Below are 23,108 nucleotides of genomic sequence, written 5' to 3'. Positions count from 1 at the left end.
AAAAAGAAAAAAGAAGTGTGGGTTTACTTATGGGCTCTGTTCTGTCTACTGATCTATTTGTCTTTTTGTCAGTACCATGGCATTTTGATTACAATAGTCTTATAGCAATTCTTTCAGTCAGATAGTGTTAGCTCTCCTACTTTGTTTTTCTTTTTCAAAATTGTTTTGGCTGTTTGTCTTCAATTCAGTTTGTCAATTTCTACAAAAAAAATCCCTACGGGATTTTATCTGTAGATTAGTTTGTGAGAGCTGACATCTTAACAACATTTAGTTTTCTGACCTATGGACAGAGTATATTGCTACATTTGTTTAGGAGGTACATTTTCTCTCAATATGTTTTTTAAAATTAATTAATTAGTTTCTTTGGTTGTGCTGGGTCTTAGTTGTGGCATGTGGGATCTAGTTCCCTGACCAAAAATTGAATCCAGGCCCCCTATATTGGGAGCTCGGAATCTTAGCCACTAGACCACCAGGGAAGTCCCTCTCAGGATCAGTTTTCAGGATAGAAATCTTTCATATCTTTTGTTGGATTTATTTCTATGTATTTCACAGGCTTTTTTGTGAGTAGTATTTTTTAAATTGTGGTAAAATATATATAACATAAATTTTACTATTGTGTGTGTGTGTATGCTCAGTCACTCAGTCATGTCTGACTCTTTGCAACCACTTAGACTGTAAGCCTCCCAGGCTTCTCTGTCCATGACATTTTCCAGGCAAGAATACTGGAGTGGGTTGTCATTTCCTACTCCAGGGGATCTTCCCAACCCAGGGATCAAACCCCTGTCTCTTGTGTCTCCTTCACTGGCAGGTGGATTCTTTACCACTGTGCCACTTGGCCACCCCAAATTTTACTATTAAGTGATGTTAAAAATTTAATTTTTGATTGTTGCTTTATAAGAAAAACATAATTGATTTTATATATTGATCTTGTACTCTGCAATCTTGCTAAACTCACTTACTAGTAGAATACCATCAGATTTTCAAATTAGACAGTTGTGTCTGCTAGTAAAGAAAGTTTAATTTTTTTCTTTTCCAACCTGGATGCCTTTTAAAAATATTTTTCTTATCTGATGGCCCTGGTTAGTATCTCCAGTACTGTGTTGAAGAGAAGCAGTAAGAGCAGACATCTTCATCTTGTTTCTCATATTAAAGGGAAATCATTTAGTCTTTTACCATTAAATATAGTGCTAAGTTGTGTCTGACTCTTGCGACCTCATGGACTGTAGTCTGCCAGGCTCCTCTGTCCTTGGGATTCTCCAAGCAAGAATATTGGAGTGGGTTGCCATTTCCTTTTCCAGGGGATCTTCCTGACCCAAGAATCGAACCTGGGTCTCCTGCATTGCAGGCAGATATTTTACCAACTGAACTACAAGGGAAGCTGTCAAATATAACATTAGCTGTTGTTCTTTTTGTTTGTTTGTTTTCTATAAAAACCTTTCGTCAGATCAAGGAAGCTACCTTCTATTCCTAGTTTGCTGAGAACTTTGATCAGGAATGGATGTTGGATTTTCTTTTTGAGTTTTCTTTATTTTATTTTTGGTTGTTCTTGGTCTTGGTTGCTGAATAGGCTTTTCTCTAGCTGCGGTGAGTGGGTGCTACTGTCTAGTTATGGTTTGTGGGCTTCTCATCGATGGATTCTCTTGCTGAGGAGCACGGCTCTAGGGCTCGAGGGCTTCAGTAGTTGTGGCTCCCAGGCTCTAGAGCACAGGCTCAGTAGTTATGGCACATGGACTTAGTTGCTCCGCAGCATGTGAAATCTTCCTGGATCAGGGGTGGAACCCATGTCTCCTACATTGGCAGGCAAATTCTTTACCACTGAGCCACCAAGGAAGTCCTGGATGTTGGGTTTTATCCAGTGAGTTTTCAGAGTTGATTGCCTGGTTTTTCTGCTTTTGTTTGCTAATATGATAAATTATACTGACTGATTTTTCCATGTTAAACTAGTTGTATTCTTGGGATAAACCCCACTTGGTCGTTGTCTAAATATGTGGTTGGATTTTACTTGTTAAAAATTTATTATTTTTATTTTTCTATTAAAATGTTTAAATTGAGATATAGTTGATTTACAGTATTTTTGTTAGTTTCAGGCATACAGCATAGCAATTTTGTATTTTTTTGTTACAGATTGTCTCCATTAAAAGCTAATATTTCATATTTGCTAAAACTTTGTTTCAAACTTGTGGACCTTTGTTAGGGGTTTAGGGATATTGGTTTGTCATTTTCTTTTCTTGTTTTATCTTTGATATCAGGATAATGCTGGCCTCATAAAATGAGTTGGGAAGTATTTGTCAATTTTCAGAAGACTTCATGTGGAATTGGTGTATTTTTCCTTGAATATTTGGTAGAATTCACCAGTAAAGCAATTTGAGCCTGTTGTTTTCCTTATGGGGTTTTCTGTTTTCTTCTTTAAACTACAGTATCAATTTCTTTCATTTGTTGTTCAGTCACTCAGTCATGTCCAGTTCTTTGCAGTCCCATGGACTGTGGCACATCAGGCTTCCCTGTTCATCACTAACTTCTGGAGTTTGCTCAAACTCATGTCCATTGAGTCGATGATACCATCCATCCTTCTCATCCTCTGTTGCACCCCTCTCCTTCTGCCCTCAATCTTTCCCAGCACCAGGGTCTTTTCCAATGAGTCAGCTCTTTGCATCAGGTGGCCAAAGTATTGTGTTGGAGCTTCAGCTTCAGCATCAGTCCTTCCAGTGGATATTCAGGACTGATTTCCTTTAGAACTAACTGGTTGGATCTCCTTGCAGTCCAAGGGACTCTCAAGAGTCTTCTCCAGCACCACAGTTCGAAAGCGTCAATTCTTCAGTGCTCAGCTTCTTTATAGTTCGACTTTCATATCTGTACACAATTACTGGAAAAACCGTAGCTTTGGCTATACAGACCTTTGTCAGCAAAGTGATGTCTTTGCTTTTTAATACACTGTCTAGGTTTGTCATAGCTTTTCTTCCAAGGAGCAAGAGTCTTTTAATTTCATGGCTGCAGTCACTGTCCACAGTGATTTTGGAGCCCAAGAAAATAAAGTCTCTCACTTGGTTTCTATTTTTTCCCTATCTATTTGCCATGAAGTGATGGGACCAGATGCGATAATCTTAGTTTTTTGAATGTTGAGTTTTAAACTAGTTTTTTCACTCTCCTCTTTCACCTTTATCAAGAAGCTCTTTAGTTCCTCTTCACTTTCTGCCATTAGAGTGGTGTCATCTGCATATCTGAGGTTATTGATATTTCTCCTGGAAGGCTTGACTCCAGCTTGAGCTTCATCCAGCCTCGCATTTCACATAATGTACTCTGCATATAAGTTAAATAAACAGGGTGACAATATGCAGCCTTGACATGCTCCTTTCCCAGTTTGAAACCTATCTGTTGATCCATGTCTAGTTCTAACTGTTGCTTCTTGACCTGCATACAGGTTTCTCAGGAGGAAGGTGAGGTGGTCTGGTATTCCCATCTCTTTAAAAATTTCCCACAGTTTGTTATGATTCACACAGTCAAAGATTTTAGTGTAGTCAATGAAGCACAAAAGTAGATATTTTTCTGGAATTGTCTTGCTTTTCTATGATCCAATGGATGTTGGCAATTTGATCTCTGGTTCCTCTGCCTTTTCTAAATCCAACTTGTACATCTGGAAGTTCTTGGTACCTGCCTTTTTATTTCCCCACCAGAATGCTTGAGGACATTATCTTACATGATTCCATATTTTTTAGAAAAATATATGTATTTTTTGCGTTGGTCTTAGTTGGGTCTTAGTCATGACACATGGGAGTTCGTTGTGCCTTGCGAGGTGTTTAGTTGTGGCTAACAGACTCTCTAGTTGTGACTCAGTAGTTGCGGTGTGCAGGCTTAGTTGTTCTGTGGCATGTGGGATCTTACTTCCCCGACCAGGGATGGAACCTGAATGCCCTGCATTCCAAAGCAGATTGTTAACCATTGGACCACAAGGGAAGTCCCTCTATGATTCCATTTCCTAAAGATATGATTCCATATCTTAACACACAGCACAGGAGCTGGCCCAGAGCAGGGATGTAGAAGACAGGAGTCTGCCTTTGTGTGATCTTATACAAGTTATTTGACTCATTCAACATTCCAAACTTTAGGTTCCCTTAATATTCTGTAGCCACGCTGCTAGTCTTTCTCTAATCTGGTCTCTGCTAGCCAAGTAGCTTCTTTTTGGATGGTGTTCACTTGTATGTTCTTTTGGACACTGGCAGAGCTGATTTTTGCCAGGTAGCCTAGTGGGTGTATCACATGAGTCCTAGGTGAAAGGGCCAGGTTCTTTTTGCAATAATGGTTTAAGGCTTGATATTGATACCATGTAAGAAAACTAACATGGTATCTGCCTCATTATAGGCTCAAATGGCAAACTGTTAGTGAGAGCCAGAAGGAAACCACTTAGAGAAAAATCACAAGTCTAGGCTACAAACTGTCTTTAGGGAGGGCCCCGTTGGTGAGATTCTGTAGGTGTCTTGGAATGCTGTCTCCTGAGTAGCCAGATAAGAATCTAGGCTTTGAGATATCTTTTCTGACTCACTCTGGCATCAGTCACTCCTTCCTCTGTGCTCCCGCCTCATCCCATACATTGCTCTTACCTAGCACTTGTCATGCTGTATTATATTCCTTTAATTTCATATGTCTCCTTCTCTAGAGAAGAGCCCTTGATGATGGAGATCATTCAGACTGAGCTCTGTATCTTGTAACCAACCAGGGATCTATTAGAGTAGAAGCCAGTGAAAGCTTAGTAAATGAATGAATGGTGGTAATAATAGCTAATATTTTTTTTTAGCACTTACTGTATGCTAGGAACTTCTCATATCTTCACTACACTCTTATGATGTAGGAACTCTGATTCTCACCATCTTATAGGTGACAGAATGAGGTTGAGAAAAGTTTAGTAACTTGTCCATGACCTTACATCTAGTCAGTAGCAGATCTCAAATTCAACCCAAATCACTTGGTTCCAGAGTCCAAATCCTTGACCATGATGCTAGAGGTGACCAAAAGGTTGACCAAAGACTGACCAAAGGCTGACTGAGTAACTAAGTAAGTGACTAACAGTTGTGTGAAAAAGAGGCAGAGAAGGTACTGGTAACCCTTCTGCCAGACATAGTTCACCTGGATTGTGAGTTTGAAACTACAAAGGTAAGTGAGGGCTCTATCTGGAGGCACCACTGGTCCATCAGGGGAAGAACATTATAATTCAGGAGCTCATTTCTTACTGCTTATTCTTCCTCTGACAAGAAAAAGGATTGGCCAAGGCCAGAGATCTGTTCTGGCATATCTCTGGAGGTATTGCTATAGCTCATGTGCTAGGGAGTAATACTTACTCTTCCATCTGCCTGAAATGCCCTTCCCTCAAGCATCTACATGGCTCAAAGACCAGTGGTTTCCAACTGCACAAGACAATCAACTGTGGTCAACAGGAGAATATAATAGTGTGTATTTCTATTGCATTTATTTTTATCTCATTCTTTTAAGTTTTATATGTTTTTACAATATACCTAATGTCAGTATATATATCTAATTTATAAATATATATTCATATATCGTAATGTGTGTTTGAATTTTTTTACATGCAGATTATGTCATTTAAAATGTTGGAGACTACTAAGTTAGTCACCTTGTGCATCTCTTTTATGAAGGACTATGTATTGCTGAAAACTCCAGGGGTTGGCCTTCTCTGATTCTGTGTAATATTGTCTGTCATTTTGCCCAGAGATGTAGTCTTTGATGTCTTTAGGAGCAAAATGGACAGGCTTAAGGGGATGAGAGAATCATGACTTTAGAAGACTGTCTCTCGCTTGCATGTCCTCCTGGGATTTGGTCATGTGAATCACTTGGCATCTCTCTCGGTACTAAGCCCTCCTGGCCAAATTCTGTCTCCTCTTACTGACAGCCACAGCTCTCTGGACTTGGTGTTGCCTTCTTCCTCACTTTGGGCCAGGGATTCTTCCCATTTTCTCTTTTGGAATGAGAAAGCAGGACAAGATTTTTGGCTTTTAGGCACTTGAACCTTAGGAACAAGGTCCTGACACCCCGCCTTGACTGGGTGGTGGGATATCATGCTGGGACACAGGGCTGCTCTCTGACAAGGACACAGCTCACTCTGGCTTACTTTGTTCAGACTGTAGTGATTCTGAGTGGGCAACACCGTACTGCCAAGCTTTACCTAGGTAGGGCATCTGCCAGGCAACAGAATAATATGTGGGCGCCAAGCCCAAAAAACAACTGCCTTGAGGTTTGTCCTAACATGTTGGAGTCTTTGTCCTTTTCCACAAAGCTTAGCTCTGTAGAGACTGACTATCCTCATTGGATGTCTCCTTAGAGACCTTCTGCTATGTGTTTAGAGCAGTGGTTCTCAGCTGGGGGCAGTTTCGTTCCCCAGGGTACAGTTGGCAGTATCTGGAGACAGTTTTGATTGTTATGATTGGCAGCATGCTACTGGTATCTGGTGGGTAGATGCCAGGATTGTTAAATGTCGTACAGTGCATAGGGCAGCCCCCTGCAACAAAGAATTAACCTGTCCAAAAGGTCAGTGCTGCAGAGTCCAAGAAACCCAGGCCCAGACTGCAGTGTAGGGCACAAGCAGAGGAGTTCCTGCCTGCCAAGGGTCTATGCTCAGGCCTGTATCAGGGTGTCTTCCCTGTAGACAAAAGACTCTTGTGGTGCTGCTGGCCTTGGACCTTTCAAGCAACAAGACATGACGTGGCCTTTCTACTCCATACGTCATGCTGGGTGAGGCCAAGCTCCTTTGACAATACAGGCAGGAGTGTGTTCCCTGCACTTTGCAGGTTGGCACTTGTCTGTCCACCTCACATCTTGTGCCACTCTGCTAGGTCTTCATTACCTAACACTCTGGATGATAGCAAGTGATTATGTTTACACTGTATGTGGAGATATATTCATTTTCAGGAATAAAAGACCAATCCATTGTACTTTCCTCAATACATCTTTAGTGCCTGTTCTGTCATCCTTCCTTTCCTAAGCCCTATGATTTGAGCATATCTCTTGGAAATTAATCTCTCTTCCCTCCAATGTATTCTAGTCTGGAAATCAGAAATTCAACCAGGCAATGACTAAGCAGTCTCCACCTGAGCCCCCAGGACCTTGTTTTCTAGGATGCAGTTGAGTGCACTAGATCTGCCTCATTTCCTCTCGAAGAACCTTTCCTGTGCCTCTGTGAATGGTCTAAGCTACCTCCAAAGTCTCTTGGCTTTAGAACTTTTCTCCTGAGCCCGAGCGGTTTTTTGGGGACATGGAGAGATTAGAGTATTTTTGTCTTCCACTGTTTTGTTCTTTCTGAGTGTCTGCTTTATACCATGTGCTGGGCTCCACTGTAGGGGAGGAGAAGGATAAAGGGACAGGGTCCAGACTTGTAACTTCTCTGTTTATATAGAGTGGCAGAAGCAACCTAAGATCTGAGGTGTGCCTACCAGAGGAATACCAGTAGCATCACTGACTCAGTAGACATGAGTTTGAGCAAACTCTCCGAGACAGTGAAGTACAGGGAAGCCTGGAGTGCTGCAATCCATGGGATCACAAAGAGTCGGACATGACTGAGTGACTGAACAACAATCAGCATTCAAGCGTTTCAGAAGTGAACCTCCACTTGAGCTGTATATTTGTCTGGGAAGATTGTTGTTGCTGTTTGGTGGCACACATTCAGAACATTTCTGGAATGCCTCATTTAGGATAGTTATTCTTTGAGTAAATTCTTATTGATGCCACTGTATGAAAAGCACTATTTTAGAGACAAAGGGGGTAAGCAAAAATGAAGAGGACATGGTCCCTGCCTTCAATTTCTCCTGACCATTAAGGGGAAATTAGAAAGCATTCTCATGCAGGACAGTTTTGGGGAAAGATACAGATCTTAAAAGAGGATGGTAATAAATCTCACCATTTCATTCTGCTTCAAAACTTTTTTGGCTTCTTGCTGCTCACAGCAGTAGTTTTCAAACTTGAGGAATGTACAAATTCCTTTTAAGGGAAATAATTTATCTTGGGCCCGCAAAGCTGGTTTTATTTAATAGCATTCAAATATGTACAAACATAAAATAAAGTTTAAGTTGCTATGTAAAATTTGTGTACAAATATAATCAAACAAAAACACACTGATACTTTAAATGAAAACACATTTCAAATCCGATAAAATGACACATTTTTGCCGAAACCCAACTGCTCCCACCCAAGGTTCTTTAAGTTCAGTATGGCTGTATTACTGGGTACTATATGGTGACTCAGTCCTCCCACTATTTTTCTCTATTCAAGCGCCTATGAAACTTTGTTTTATATAATGCATCATGATTTCATTTGACCTTTACTTGACTTGAACATATTCCTTGTGCATTAAGTCCCCTTCTATTCCTTTATTGTTGATTCTTGACAAAACATGGAGATAAATTTGTTTTCTCTGTGGCTGAATACCGCACAACTATTAAAAATATTTTTAAACTATTATTTTTATGGCTTTCCATTTAAAAAAAATCACAGTCTTATAATATTGAGGAAATGATTAAGTACAGTGGTCCACATATGGTGATGATGTGATTTGCCATATTATGAATGGTCACTCAGTAATTGTTTCAGTTAGAATTGACTCCTGTTGTGACAGAAAATCTTTTCAACTTGATATAAGCAAAAGCGGAAATTTATTTTTTGCACAGAACTGAAAAATATACGAATAGGGCTATCTATAGGTACGATCTCATTTAGAGCTCAAGTGGTGTCATATGGATCCATCTCTTGGCTCAGATTTGTATGAAGCTTTCCTGCAGTGTCAGGGAGAATATGTGTGTGTGTGTGTGTGTGTGTGTGTGTGTGTGTGTATCCTCCATATATATTCTTATATACATTAAAGAATGTTATATACATATGATGTTTATGACATAATGGCCAGGGCAAGTCATGAAGCCAGACTGCTTGAGTTCAATATTGGCTTTACCAGTTCCTGGCTGGATAATTTTGGGAAAGTTACATAACCTTTTTGTGCCTCAGTTTCTTCATCTATAAAATAGGGATAAAGTGGTATATATCCTTCACATAGTTGTTGAAAAGATTAGTGAGCTAATACATGTGAAGTGCTTAGCACAGTACCTGTTATAAAGTAAGTGCTATGTAAATGATGGATTCTATTAGTATCATTTTATTATTATTATAAAAATATATGATATGATATAGTAATTCAGGATTATTTTATCCCATATACACCAGGATAGTACAAGAAAAAAATCCATTCCCTATCAGTTCAGTTCAGTTCAGTTGCTCAGTCGTGTCCGACTCTTTGTGACCCCATTGACTGCAGCATGCCAGGCTTCCCTGTCCATCACCAACTCCTGGAGCTTGCTCAAACTCATGTCCATTGAGTTGGTGATGCCATCCAACCATCTCATCCTCTGTCGTCCCCTTCTCCTCCAGCCTTCAGTCTTTCCCAACATCAGGGTCTTTTCCAAGGAGTCAGTTCTTTGCATCAGGTGGCCAAAGTATTGGAGCTTCAGCTTTAGCATTGGTCCTTCCAGTGAATATTCAGGATGGATTTCCTTTAGGATTGACTGATTTGATCTCCTTGCAGTCCAAGGGACTCTCAAGAGTCTTCTCCAACACCACAGTTCAAAAGCATCAATTCTTTGGCACTCAGCTTTCTTTGTAGTCCCAACTCTCACATCCATGCATGATAACTGGAAAAACTATAGCTTTTACTAGACGGATCTTTGTCGGCAAAGTAATGTTTCTGCTTTTTAATATACTGTCTAGATTAGTCATTGGTCATAGCTTTTCTTCCAAGGAGCAAGTGTCTTTTAATTTCATGGCCGCAGTCACCATCAGCAGAGATTTTGAAGCCCAAGGAAACAAAACGTACTGTATGTATTCCTTTCGTAGTTAGGATTTTATGGGAGAAAACACAGACGTGGTGACTGTTAAGGTCACTGTGACTATGACAGTAAGTTGCGAGCATTGCTTGCATTCCGGAATCATGGCTTTACTTATCTCTTCCTGCAGTATACAACTGGACCGTGGATGAGGTGGTGCAGTGGCTGATCACATATGTGGAGCTGCCTCAGTATGAGGAGACCTTCCGGAAGCTGCAGCTCAGTGGCCATGCCATGCCAAGGTCAGGAAGGGAGTGGGTTTTTTCACTTGGGGTACAGGGAATGGGCTGGGGTTGGCCTGCCTTCAGGTTGTTCTCTTGTGTTAAATGAAGTTTCACTCCTTTCAGGGCAGAATCTGTAGACTTCTCTTGTCACCTTTACTGTGCACTTGCTATAAAGCATAAAGGGCACTTCACATCTATTCTCTTATTTAATATTTCTATCAATCCTGGGAAGAGTACTAATGGCTACCATTTATTGAGTACTTAGTACATGCCAGGCACTCTACTCAACACTTTACATACAGTATCATTTAATGCTTACATCAGTCCTGTAAGGTAGGTATTATTGTGTCTAGGTGATAAACCTGGCTAAGTAACTTTTCCAAGGTCACATGGCTAGTTAGAGGCAAAACTGTGATTTGAACCTAGATCTGGGTAGACTTCAAAGCCTGTGCTGCTTCTCTTTTCTTCTGCTGGCACCACCCCCCACCCCCCACTAGCAGCTGTCTCTTTCATTGTGCCCCGGGGCTCCTTTAACTTCCCCTGAATTACCCATATACAGTTTATCTACTCAAAAAATGGTGCAGAGATGGGGGCCAACTAGCATTGGCCCCAGCCTCCTCTCTGGAATGACTGTTCCAACAACTGTTGTGTCCTAACTCAGCCTCTCTTACAGATAAAGTATACTAGGACTTGAGGTGGTGTGGGGAGGGGCTAGAGTACTGCTTGGACTTCTTGTTATGTCAACTAGTGCCATATGTCATCCAGTGATTAATCCATTTACTTAGTTATTCAAGCGATATTTACTGGGTACCTGCTCTGTGCCAAGCACTTGTGCTGGGTGCTGGGAATAAAGATGGCAACAAGTTGCCCTTGCCCTCACAGGGCTTACTGTCTGGTAAGTGCTCACTATGTATAATCTGTTATCTTATTATGTAGGTGCATCTGGTTATGAGCTTCAGCAAAGGGAAAAGGGGAAGGTGAAGCTGTTGGAATGTCCACACATTGCAGCCTCCAGCCATAGAGCTATCAGGCACTGCTGTCCAGGCTTAGCTGAGCTGGCTGGTCCCTCCTCTGCTGCCTGCAGCCTCTTCTTCATGGCTTCTCCCTACTCTCTAGAGAGTAATAATCTTAATGTTTGTACATCCCTTTATAGAGTTTCTTTCCTACCTGTTATTTCAGTTGATTCCCACTATTCTGGGAGGAAGGAATTATTATCCCAACCTTTAGGCAAGCAAACTGAATTTCAAATATTTTATGATTTATCAAAACCTGTAAGTTGCAGAGCTGGGATTTGAACTTAGGTCTGCCTGGTTCTAAATGCCCTGCTTTTTCCACTGCATCTTCTTCTTGCCCCATGTAGTTGAAAATAGGCATCCTGGAAATACTCAGTTTAGTTCTATTTAACAACACTTTACCAAGCATACCCTGTGCCATGCTCTCTCCTGGGCCCTGAGGACAAAGAAACACATCAGACCCCACATTTGCCTTGAGGAACTCCATGTTTAGTGGAAGAGACAGACAATTAAACAGATGATTGACCATGAAGCTCCAGGATTTAGGTTCTTTCTCATGGAAATAGCAGTATTACCTTGTGGATCCCTGACCCACGCCATTTTGAAGAATGGCAATGGCTTGGATTAAACTGGAAAACATAGATGAGGAATCATTTCTCATATAGTGAACTCACTTGGCTATTCTGTGACTAGGATTAGATCTGAGACCAGACCCAGCCAGGCTGGGCACAGGGGTAGAGGCAGCCAAACTGTGGTACCTCAGTGACAGTAGGAAGCGTGGAACCTTCAGAGCAGGGAATGTGGGGTGGAGTGGGGCTGTTTTTCTAGGCTTGTCACTAGGCAGCATGGTATAATGGGATGAATCTAGCAAATTTGGGTTGAATCCTGCCATTGCCACTTACTTGCTGTGTGACTTTGGGCAAATTACTTATCATTAAGTCTCAGTTTTCTTATCTGTAAAGTGGAGCTAATAAAAGAACTGGGTTCCTAAAGTGTGGGGACTAAATGAGGTATTGTATGTAGTCTCAGAATAGTATGAGATATACAGCTGCTTAATAAATGTTAGTTCCTTTCTCATTTCTTGTTGCTTAGAAATTCATAGGTTTCTTTGACAAATAGAGTGTAGAAAAGGTGATACTTACTTTGATCAGTTAGATGAAAGCCAGTACACTTGTTAGAAGTGCTCTAAAGAGAGCACCAAGAACTCCCAAGTTTGTAGGAAGCATCTGATTTACTTAAGTTTACACAGAAGGAAACTGAGGCCCCAGGGAAGAGATTAAGCAGCATATGTCAGACAAGTGAGTCATTGATGGAGCTGGGGCCAGAAGCTGGATCTCCTGACCATCCCCACCCCTACCCCACCCTCACCCACAGCAGGGTATCTCACTGCCTGTTTTATAGATGGGCTTGGTTGCTTCCCAGGACTGGAGAAAGAAGTAACTGAGCCTGCATGCCCAGGCAAGAGTGTGAATGACACACTGATGTCAGAAGCTTCTCTCTATCTAGGGAAGCAAAGCTCTGAATCAGAAAAGAGCGCAAACCGTAGGATAGTAGATCATGCTCACCTGTGGGGCCCAGACCAGTGGGTTTTCAGCCTTTCATGTCTTATACTCCTCTCCCCTCTATACCCACTAAATTCGGGCAGAAGAGAAACAAAGTCCAGTCTTTCCTATACCATTTCCTTGTTTACAGGCCCTCTCTTATTAAGTTATTATTAACAGTATGGTTGAAGAACATAAAAAATATAGTAATGTGATTGGGAGTCAATTACTATTACTCAAATACACGATGACAAGGCTTATGCAATGCTCTTTGTCAGCAGATTTATATTTAATGACAGTTAGGATCAGGTAAATTCAGAGGCCCTCAGAATCACTGGGTCATGTGGCGTAACATTTTGACCTGGGCTGGACAGGAGAATGCATTTACAGATGGTGGGAGTGTGGAGACAGGTGTTTGGTGGATAATCCCTGGGAGATGAAGCACAACAGGAAATTTACAGTTAAGTATGGGAATGGTCATAGATAGTTAATCCTTAGAAAATATGATATTCAGGAGATGATGGACATGGGGAGAAAGGTGAACAAATTCTTGGTGAATGTTATGTGCTGTCTTTACTGCTTGTTGAGATCCACTGGTGTAGACTCCAGATGCTAGAGTGCAGAGGGGAGCAAGCACCAGGAGTGAGAAGTCATGGAAGTGTTCCTGGAGGAGGTGGGTAATCCTACCAGGATCCTTCCTGCTTTGCCAGCAGGGAACTGAGCCCCTACTCTTTGACCCTACAGGCTCGCTGTAACCAATACCACCATGACAGGGACTGTGTTGAAGATGACAGACCGGAGCCATCGGCAGAAGCTGCAGCTGAAGGCCCTGGACACGGTGCTTTTTGGGCCTCCTCTCTGTGAGTCCTGGGGAGAGGGAAGGCTGCTGATGTGCCATGGACCCCAAAGCTGGGTTGAGGTCCTGGGTCTGCCCCAAAGGGATAAGATGAATGTTCTAGAGAGGTGCATTGGAAGGTTAAAGAAGGCATTCTATAAAAGAGGTGGCATGTGACCTCTGCCTTTAAAGATAGGTAGGGCTTTATTCCATGGAGGAGGCAGGAGACGGCAGTCTAGGTGGAGAAAACAACCTGAGAATACAAACACTAAATATGAATGGTATGCTCGGGGATAACAACCTGAAGGGGGCTGAGTGCTGTCTAGCTCTTCCTGCTGTCACTGTGGATGTGCAGAGGCCATGGACTGATTGCTGAACATTTCATGTCCTTGAACAACCAAACACGGCTAAGCAGGCTTTCACTGAAGCAACAGAGATATGCTTAGACTAGGGCAGGTTGGTCTCTTCAGCCCAGGGTCAGTTGAGGGGATTAGGTGCTTCAGCTCCTGAACATCTGTGAGGTGAGAATGATCAACCTTGCCATCTTTTTTATACTAAGTGAACTCAACACAGAGTAGTAAGATTTCTTAGAAAATTCGCCTTGACCAGAAGGCTCTTAGGGCCTACTCTGTGTCCTTTGGGAGCTGTTGGCACCAGCCTGACCCCAGCGGAGGATGCCAGCAGCAGGATACTGTGAAGCCCAACACCAGTCCAGAGAAGCCACCGGCAGGCAGGGTCAGCGGCAGTGTGACATTTCCCTGTCTCTGCATTTGGCTTGACAAGTGCCCAAGCTGATGTCTCAATAGAGGTGGATAGGTGCATACTTTTTTGGTTTAAAAAAGCTTTAATAGACTTTATTTTTATTATTTTTTAAGATTTATTTATTTTAGTTTTTGGCCACAGGGCTTGTGGGATCTTAGTTCCCCAACCAGGGATCAAACTCAGGACCACAGCAGTGAAAGCCTAAGTCCTAACCACCAATAATTTCCTTATTTTTATTTTTTAATTTAAAACATTAAAAAAAATTTTTTTTTTCTCTTTTAGCCGCGGCATGTGGGATCCTAGTTCCCTTACCTGGGGTTGAACCCATGCCACTGCAGTGGAAGCACAGAGTCTTAACCACTGGACCGCTGGGGAGTCCCTAGACTATTTTTTTGAGTAGATTTAGGTTCACACCAAAATTGAGTGGAAGGTACAGAGATTTTCCATATACTTCTGTCCCATACATGCATAGCCTTCCCCATTAAAAACCACAGTGGTACATTTGTAACAACTGCTGAACCTACACTGACACAGCATTATCCCCCAGAGTCCATAGTTTACATTAAGATTCACTCTTGGTGCTGTGTAGTCTGTGGGTTTGGACAAATGTAAAATGACTTGTATCCACCTGTGTGGTGTCAGACAGAATGGTTTTTCACTGCCCTAAAGATCCTCTGTGGTCCACCTGCAATCACTGATTTTTTTTTTTACCTCTCCATAGTTTTTTTTTTTTGGCTTCATTTATTTATTTATATTTCCATTTATTTATTTATTTATTTTAATTTTTTTTTTAAAATTAGTTGGAGGCTAATTACTTCACAACATTTCAGTGGGTTTTGTCATACATTGATATGAATCAGCCATAGATTTACACGTATTCCCCATCCCGATCCCCCCTCCCACCTCCCTCTCCACCCGATTCCTCTGGGTCTTCCCAGTGCACCAGGCCCGAGCACTTGTCTCATGCATCCCACCTGGGCTGGTGATCTGTTTCACCATAGATAGTATACATGCTGTTCTCGTCTCGAAACATCCCACCCTCGCCTTCTCGCCCGAAGGTCCAAAAGTCTGTTCTGTACATTGTTGTCTCTTTTTTCTGTTTTGTCTATAGGGTTTATCATTACCATCTTTCTAATTCCAATATTATGTGTTAGTATGCTGTAATGTTCTTTATCTTTCTGGCTTAACTTCAATCCTGTATAATGGGCTCCAGTTTCATCCATCTCATTAGACTGATTCAATGAAATTCTTTTTAACGGCTGAGTAATATTCCATGGTGTATATGTACCACAGCTTCCTTATCCATCATCTGCTGATGGGCATCTAGGTTGCTTCCATGTCCTGGCTATTATAAACAGTGCTGCGATGAACATTGGGGTGCACGTGTCTCTTTCAGATCTGGTTTCCTCAGTGTGTATGCCAGAAGTGGGATTGCTGGGTCATATGGCAGTTCTATTTCCAGTTTTTTAAGGAATCTCCACACTGTTCTCCATAGTGGCTGTACTAGTTTGCATTCCCACCAACAGTGTAAGAGGGTTCCCTTTTCTCCACACCCTCTCCAGCATTATTGCTTGTAGACTTTTGGATAGCAGTTCTCTGACTGGCGTGTAATGGGACTCATTGTGGTTTTGTTTTTTTCACTACCTGTATTTAATAGGTCTAAATTTTTAATTTTTTATTAGTTGGAGGCTAATTACTTCACAACATTTCAGTGGGTTTTGTCATACATTGATATGAATCAGCCATAGAGTTACACGTATTCCCCATCCCGATCCTCCCTCCCACCTCCCTCTCCACCCGATTCCTCTGGGTCTTCCCAGTGCACCAGGCCCGAGCACTTGTCTCGTGCATCCCACCTGGGCTGGTGATCTCTTTCACCATAGATAATATACATGCTGTTCTTTTGAAACATCCCACCCTCACCTTCTCCCACAGAGTTCAAAAGTCTGTTCTGTACTTCTGTGTCTCTTTTTCTGTTTTGCATATAGGGTTGTCGTTACCATCTTTCTAAATTCCATATATATATGTTAGTATGCTGTAATGTTCTTTATCTTTCTAGCTTACTTCACTCTGTATAATGGGCTCCAGTTTCATCCATCTCATTAGAACTGATTCAAATGAATTCTTTTTAATGGCTGAGTAATATTCCATGGTGTATATGTACCACAGCTTCCTTATCCATTCGTCTCCTGATGGGCATCTAGGTTGCTTCCATGTCCTGGCTATTATAAACAGTGCTGCGATGAACATTGGGGTGCACGTGTCTCTTTCAGATCTGGTTTCCTCAGTGTGTATGCCCAGAAGTGGGATTGCTGGGTCATATGGGAGTTCTATTTCCAGTTTTTTAAGAAATCTCCACACTGTTCTCCATAGTGGCTGTACTAGTTTGCATTCCCACCAACAGTGTAAGAGGGTTTCCTTTTCTCCACACCCTCTCCAGCATTTATTGCTTGTAGACTTTTGGATAACAGCCATCCTGACTGGCATGTAATGGTACCTCATTGTGGTTTTGATTTGCATTTCTCTGATAATGAGTGATGTTGAGCATCTTTTCATGTGTTTGTTAGCCATCTGTATGTCTTCTTTGGAGAAATGTCTGTTTAGTTAACTACCTCTCCATAGTTTTGTCTTCTTCAGAAGGTCTGTACCTTTTGTAAGTGAAACAGAGCAACATGGGAGAAGACCATTTTCATCTGCTTTGTTGCCTTTTTTGGTCCTGTTTTATGTGCTTAGTCACTCAGTCATGTCCAACTCTTTGCGACCCCATGGACTGTAGCCCGCCAGGCCTCTCTGTCTATGAGGATTCTCCAGGCAAGAATACTGGAGTGGGTTGCCATGCCCTCCTCCAGGGGATCTTTCCGACCCAGGGATCGAACCCAGCTCTCCTGCATCGCAGGCGGATTCTATACTGTGTAAGCCACCAGGGAAGTCTTTTTGGTCCTAGAACACATTTTTTCTTATCATCATTCATTTATAAGTTTTGAATAAATGACACAATGAAGGTTCTACTCTTAATGTGAGGCCCACCCTCTGTACTGAGCAATGGATTTTTATTCATCCACCAGCATTTTTAAAGCACCTACTGTGCACCACTAAATGACAGTCTCTTCTCTCAAGAAGTTCCGTCTAAATGAAGATTGGCGTGTCAACAAATTCAGTAAACGGTCAACAGATATAGTGGTAGAATAGTCGTGTAAGTCATTCCATAGTTCAGATGGGAGTACAAAGTAGGGAGGAGTTTTCTGTTGGAGACCAAGAAGTTTTATGGAGAGGATCACTCTTGAGCTGACTCTTGAAAAATGGGAAGTGGCCTTATTAAACTTTTTTATTAACAGCGTGCCCCCCTCTCTTTATATACACCAGCAAAAATGTTTATACCAGAAGAATCAAACCCAGCAGTTAAAGCTAGGTAATTTTTTCAGAGGCTCTCCTATGTCACCCTGCAGTTAGGGGAGGCCTTTGGCAGCCTGAAATCTTCTTTAGTCTTCTGAGATATACTGATAGACTGTTAACACAGCTAGTGCTAGCAGTAAAGAACCACCCGCCAGCACAGGAGATGTAAAATGTAAGAGATGTGGGTTTGATCCCTGGGTCAGGAAGATCCCCTGGAAAAGGAAATGGCAACCCACTCCAGTATTCTTGCCTGGAGAATCCCATGGACAGAGGAGCCTGGGGGGCTACAGTCCACAGGGTTGCAAAGAGTCAGACACGACTGAAGCAACTTAGCACACACATGGTCTGTATCGAAATAGTATTTACCATATCTGAAAGGGTGTGTTAAAAACAGGTTAAAGTAAGTAAGAATTGCAAATGGAAAAATCAGCTAGGTCTAGAGAGCATGAGAATCAGAATCCTCGGTACATGGTACTGGGTCCCGGAGGTCAGAGCCAGCAAGGGGAACCCCAGTGAATTGGGTTAGGCTGATACCAGGACAGGAGTATCTTATAGATTCATTTAGCCTCTAGGTTGCCTGTGACCTAATCTAAGGGAGGTCAGAAGTCAGCAGAAAACTGTTTCTGAGGTAGGCAGAGCAGAGGTACTAGAGTTAAGAAGATACTTCACACCCACTAGGATAGCTACAATAAAAGTGAAAAGAGGGAAGAACAGAAAGTAAGTGTTGGCAGAGGTGTGGAGAAATTAGAACACTTGTACATTTCTACTGATAATGAGAAAGGTTCAGCTACTTTAGAAAATAGTCTCATTATTCCTCAAAAAGTTGAACATAGTTACCATATAATTCAGTGATTCCATACCTAGGAATGTACCCCAAAATTTAAAACAGGTACTGAAACAAGTACATGTACATGACAGCACTATTCATAATAGCTAAGGTGGAAGCAACCCATGTATACATTGATGGATGAATGGATAAATAGTCATAGTGTATAAACGCAATGAAATATATAACTCAACCATAAAAGGAAGTGAAGTTTTGATTACATGCTACAAGAACATGTATGATTCCATTTATATGCAATATTCAGAATAGATAAATCCATAGGGATCAAATTAAGATTGGTGGCTGGCAGGGGCTAGAGTGAGTGGGAAATGGGAAGTGGCTGGTAATGGGTATGGGATTTCTTTTGGGGTAATGATTAAGGTTCTAAAATTAATTGTGCTGATGGTTGCACAACCTTGTGAATACACTAAAATCACTGAATTGTTTCATTTAAAAGAATGAATTTTAGAGTATGTGGATTATATCTCCCATCGTCATCAACATCATTATTACAACTTGATTTTTTATAACCTTTAGACTTCCATTTAGAGAACTTCTTATAAACCTAGGGAAGCACCTTGGTCTCTTTTCAAAATTGCCACTCACTGTGTGACCTTGTGTAGCTTGTTTTTCTCAGTATATATTTGCTGATTTGTATCATGAAACGACTGAACTGAAGGATCCTTATGACTCCTTTCAGCTGTGACATTCCATGATTTTGGGGAGAAACCCTTTGGGTGATAAGGATTCTGTGTAAAAGATAGGAGGCCTGTTCTTTCCCCCTACTGCCTGTATCCTGTACTTTTAGGACTTCTGTGTTCAGCCCTTGTCTTATCATGTGACCTTTGACAGTTCACTTCTCCTGCCTAGACTTGGCTTTCCTCATCTGTGAAATGGTCTTGGTTATTAAGGCTCTTACTGGCTCTCTCATTCAAGAACTCAGATAGAATTGGTGTCCTCCTGGGAGCTAAGATGAATCCAGCAGGTGTCCTGATGGCAGAGATTGTTTTTTATACTTTCTTGCTAATGCTTCTCAAAGAAAAACTTATAAAATTGCCAGCTGGAACCTAAGGAAGATACTAGGAAGCTCTTTGCCACGAGACTTCTGCAAGAGTGGGCCGCCCCTGGTGGGTGCCTGCAGAGAATCCCTTGACCTGTGTCCCCTAGGTTCTGTTTTCCCATTTGCACATGGACTAAAACCCCTAGTCAGTGCTCTTCCCTGACCAGCACCCATGCAGGATTTCGAGTGATGGCCTGTGCTAGCTTGGACCTGGGTTCTGCATCCAGGGTGGGCTGTTAAGGCTGTGGTCTCAGGCCTCCCCATTGGCTTGCAGTGAACACCCCCTGAGCACCTGGGCTGGCTTCAGTTGCCAGTTGTGGCTACCTTGCCCAGTCTTAATGAAATCCCACTGCCGGTCTGAGGCTTGAGAAATTGCAAATCACAATTTTGTTTACAGTAGCTGGGGGGTCTGCTGAGTGAGTGGATCCATCTGCCCGCAGCAGCCTCAGAGCTTGGGAAGAGAGAAGGAGGATCAGACCTGCTCAACCTGGAGTCCTGACCGTGGAAGACAGCTCGGCCCTCGCTGCGTGGGTCACAGAGCAGCGCAGGTGTTTCCCGTCTTTCCCGCCAGCAGAGCTGGCTCTAGGCTGGCCCAGCTGGGGCTCTCCTGACAGTGCCGGTGGCCAGGTGTCAGGTGTGCTCTGAGACACAGAGGCCCAAAGACAGTGTTCAGTTTGGGGTCTCAGCTGATCTCTCATTATGGTAGCAAATGAGTCACTGAGGGAGAAATTGAGGCTCAAATGAGGCGAGTTTTAAACAGCAGAGCCATGACTCAAACCTAGGTTTTTAGCTTATATTTCAGCTCTCTTTTCTACTATATTATCCCACCCTCCACTTCTGTTAAAGGAGACAAGATGTAAGATCCCAGCCCTGAAATCAAGCAGACTGGCTCTATCACCCAGTCACTTGGTGACCTTGGGCACATTCCTAAGTTCTCTGTGTCCCAGTTTCCCCTAAGTGGTAGCTGCTGCTGTTAGTGTGTGTCACTGTCTTGGGCTCAGGGCTGGGTGCCCTTTGTGCTGTTAGGAGTACTGAGAAAGGTGCAGAAAGAGGCTGCATAGTAATCATGGGGCTTGGGGGACTTGTGAAGAGGAAAAGACAAAGACTGCACCTTGTCTTCCTTCCACAGAGGCTCAGGTAATAGGGGAAGTCATCAGTGAGCAGGAGGGGCTGCCTGTCTGGCCCAGCCTGCTCTGTTCATACCCGCTTTCTGCTTGTTATGATCCTTCTCTAGGATGCCTTTCCAGCCTCTTCCTGGGCATGCTAACCCTTCCCTCTTACTTTCCAATTTCCTCTGGGGATCCACAGCCCTTTTTACCTGCTTTATTGTTTGTTTGTTATTTCAGATTGCCCTCTCTTTTATTGAAAGTATAATTGGTTATACTAGTACAATATTGTGTTAGTTTCAGGGGCACAGAAAAGTAATTGTATCTGCTTTCTGTATAACAATCTGTTTTCCTGTTACTCTTTAAACTGGAAACTCCTTGAGGGTAGACACAGCTTTGTTCATCTGTCATCGCCACTCAGACTCAGCATTAAGGCCTAGCAAGGAGGAGGTGCCAGGAGATGAATGCTGGAAGTTATGCAGAAGGAAGCTGGGCCCCTCCAGAGCTACAGGCTTGGGGGAGGTAGGGGAAGAGTCTGGCTCAGTTTAACTGTGGGGAGAACTGCTCCCTGTGTAGTGTCTGTGCACAGGTGGGGCAGCTAAGGTACTTTTTGGGGGCTATAACCAGAAGAAAGGAGGGCCCAGAAATAGTTTTTACAGGTTAAACAGACACCTCAGCCTAGAAGGCTGTGTAAATGGCGAAAGAAATTCCTAGCACATACTGTGGCAGTGAGGGGTGAGTATCTGTATCTGTCAGGCACAGGGGACTGTGGGCAGTAGAGAAGCAGACAGAATACATGGGGAGAGGGGATTCCAGAAAGTGATAATTATTGGAGCCTCACATTCTCACCCTGAAAACTGGCACCCTGAAAATTCTATCACTCCGCACTCTGTTCTCATGTCAGCATCTCATTTGTTTACACCCTCCTCCTTTGCCTCAAGCCTGATTGTGTTAACAGTTGACCTCATTTTGCTAAAATCTATTTGTAGCACTCAGGCTGGGAATTTTGCCACCCTCTGGCTCCCCAGGCCCTAACCAGCTTCCCTGGGTTAGTTCTGTTCATCTTGCCAGCCATGTCTGCTCTCATGCAACCTCCGTGGTTTCTCTGTGCTGTGTTCACTGGTGACAGGGGGAGTCTGAGAGCTGAGTTCCGGTAGAGGCTGTGAGGACAGCTTGCCAGACTCTTCTTCTTTTCTTTAATTAATTTATTTTAATTGGGGATAATTACTTTACAATGTTGTGATATTTTTGCTGTACATCATCTGAATCAGCCCTAGGCATACAGTGTCCCCTCCTCCTGAACCCCCTCCCACCTCCTTCCCCACCCCATCCCTCCAGGTTGTCACAGAGCACCGGCTCCGGGCTCTCTGCATCATACATCAAACTCCCACTTTGCCAGACTCTTCTTGTTCGCAGGAGCTGGTATTTGCCTTCTGTATGCACTTTATATTATACCTCCCCTTTCCTGCTAGAACCTCCCCTTCTTCTTCCTTTTTGCCTCCTTTCCACCCTTGCTAAGGGCCTGCTCTGGTCAGGCTCTATGCTAAGTGTGAGGCTACAGAGGTAAGTAAGTCTTGTGCCCTGGTCCTGAGGAACCCACAGTGACTGACATGAAAGCTGAAAAGCACACAGGGCAGTCCTTGAGAAAATACATGTTTTTAGCTGTCCAGTGAGTGGGTTGGTCAGGGAATCCTAGTCCAGAGGAGAAGGAATGGGCAGGTCTCTGTAAACTGTGGTGGGCTGGGAAGGTGGTAGGAATCGAAGGATGGGCCTTGGGTTATGATAGGAAGAAGAACATCATGAATAAGGCACATACTAGATTCTTAGTTTACCTATTTCTCCTTCTTTTTTCCTGACACAATAGTTTATAGACTTTTGTATTAGTCAGGGTTCTCCAGAGAAACAGAACCAATAGGATATGTATATAGATACATATATGAGGAGATTTATTATGAAAATGGATTCAAGCTATCTTGGAGGCCAAGAAGTCCCACAGTCTTCCATATATAAGCTGGAACCCAGGAAAGGTGGGGGTTGTAATTCAGTCTGAGTCTGCAGGCTGAGGACCAGGGAAGCTGATGGTGTGAATCCCTGTGAGTCTGAAGACCAAGAGCCGAGAGTGCTGATGTAGGTGGGCAGAGGAAAAGGGATATGTAAACTCAAGCTGGAGAGCATATTTGTCCTTCCTCTGCCTTTTGGTTCTGTTCAGACCCTTAGTGCATGTAGACAATTGGTTGATGCCCAGTCTCATTAATGAAGATGACCTTCTTAACTGAGTCTACTGATTCAAATATTAATCTCATATGAAGACAATCCCAAAGACACACCCAGAAATAATTCTTTACCATCTATCCAGACACCCCTTAGCCCAGTCAAGGTGACACATAGAGTTAACCATTAGAACTCAAAATTCTCCAAGCCAGGCTTCAACAGTATGTGAACCGTGAACTTCCAGATGTTCAAGCTGGATTTAGGAAAG

At 42.7% G+C, this 23,108-nt stretch overlaps 1 protein-coding gene across 4 annotated transcripts in view; it reads left to right on the top strand.

The window, feature by feature from the left end:
* Nucleotides 1-23,108, top strand: part of STIM1 (stromal interaction molecule 1) — a 195,690-nt gene that overhangs the window by 148,578 nt on the left and 24,004 nt on the right. For all 4 annotated transcript variants that reach the window (XM_043480934.1, XM_043480935.1, XM_043480936.1 and 1 more), the window contains 2 exons: nt 10,000-10,111; nt 13,392-13,507. In XM_043480934.1, the coding sequence (XP_043336869.1) occupies nt 10,000-10,111; nt 13,392-13,507 (228 nt within the window). The remainder of the gene's footprint in view (nt 1-9,999; nt 10,112-13,391; nt 13,508-23,108) is intronic.

The sequence above is a fragment of the Cervus canadensis genome, chromosome 11, assembly GCF_019320065.1.
Source record: "Cervus canadensis isolate Bull #8, Minnesota chromosome 11, ASM1932006v1, whole genome shotgun sequence".
NCBI classification, from domain to species: Eukaryota; Metazoa; Chordata; class Mammalia; order Artiodactyla; family Cervidae; genus Cervus; species Cervus canadensis.
This window is presented reverse-complemented; position numbering and strand designations above follow the sequence as displayed.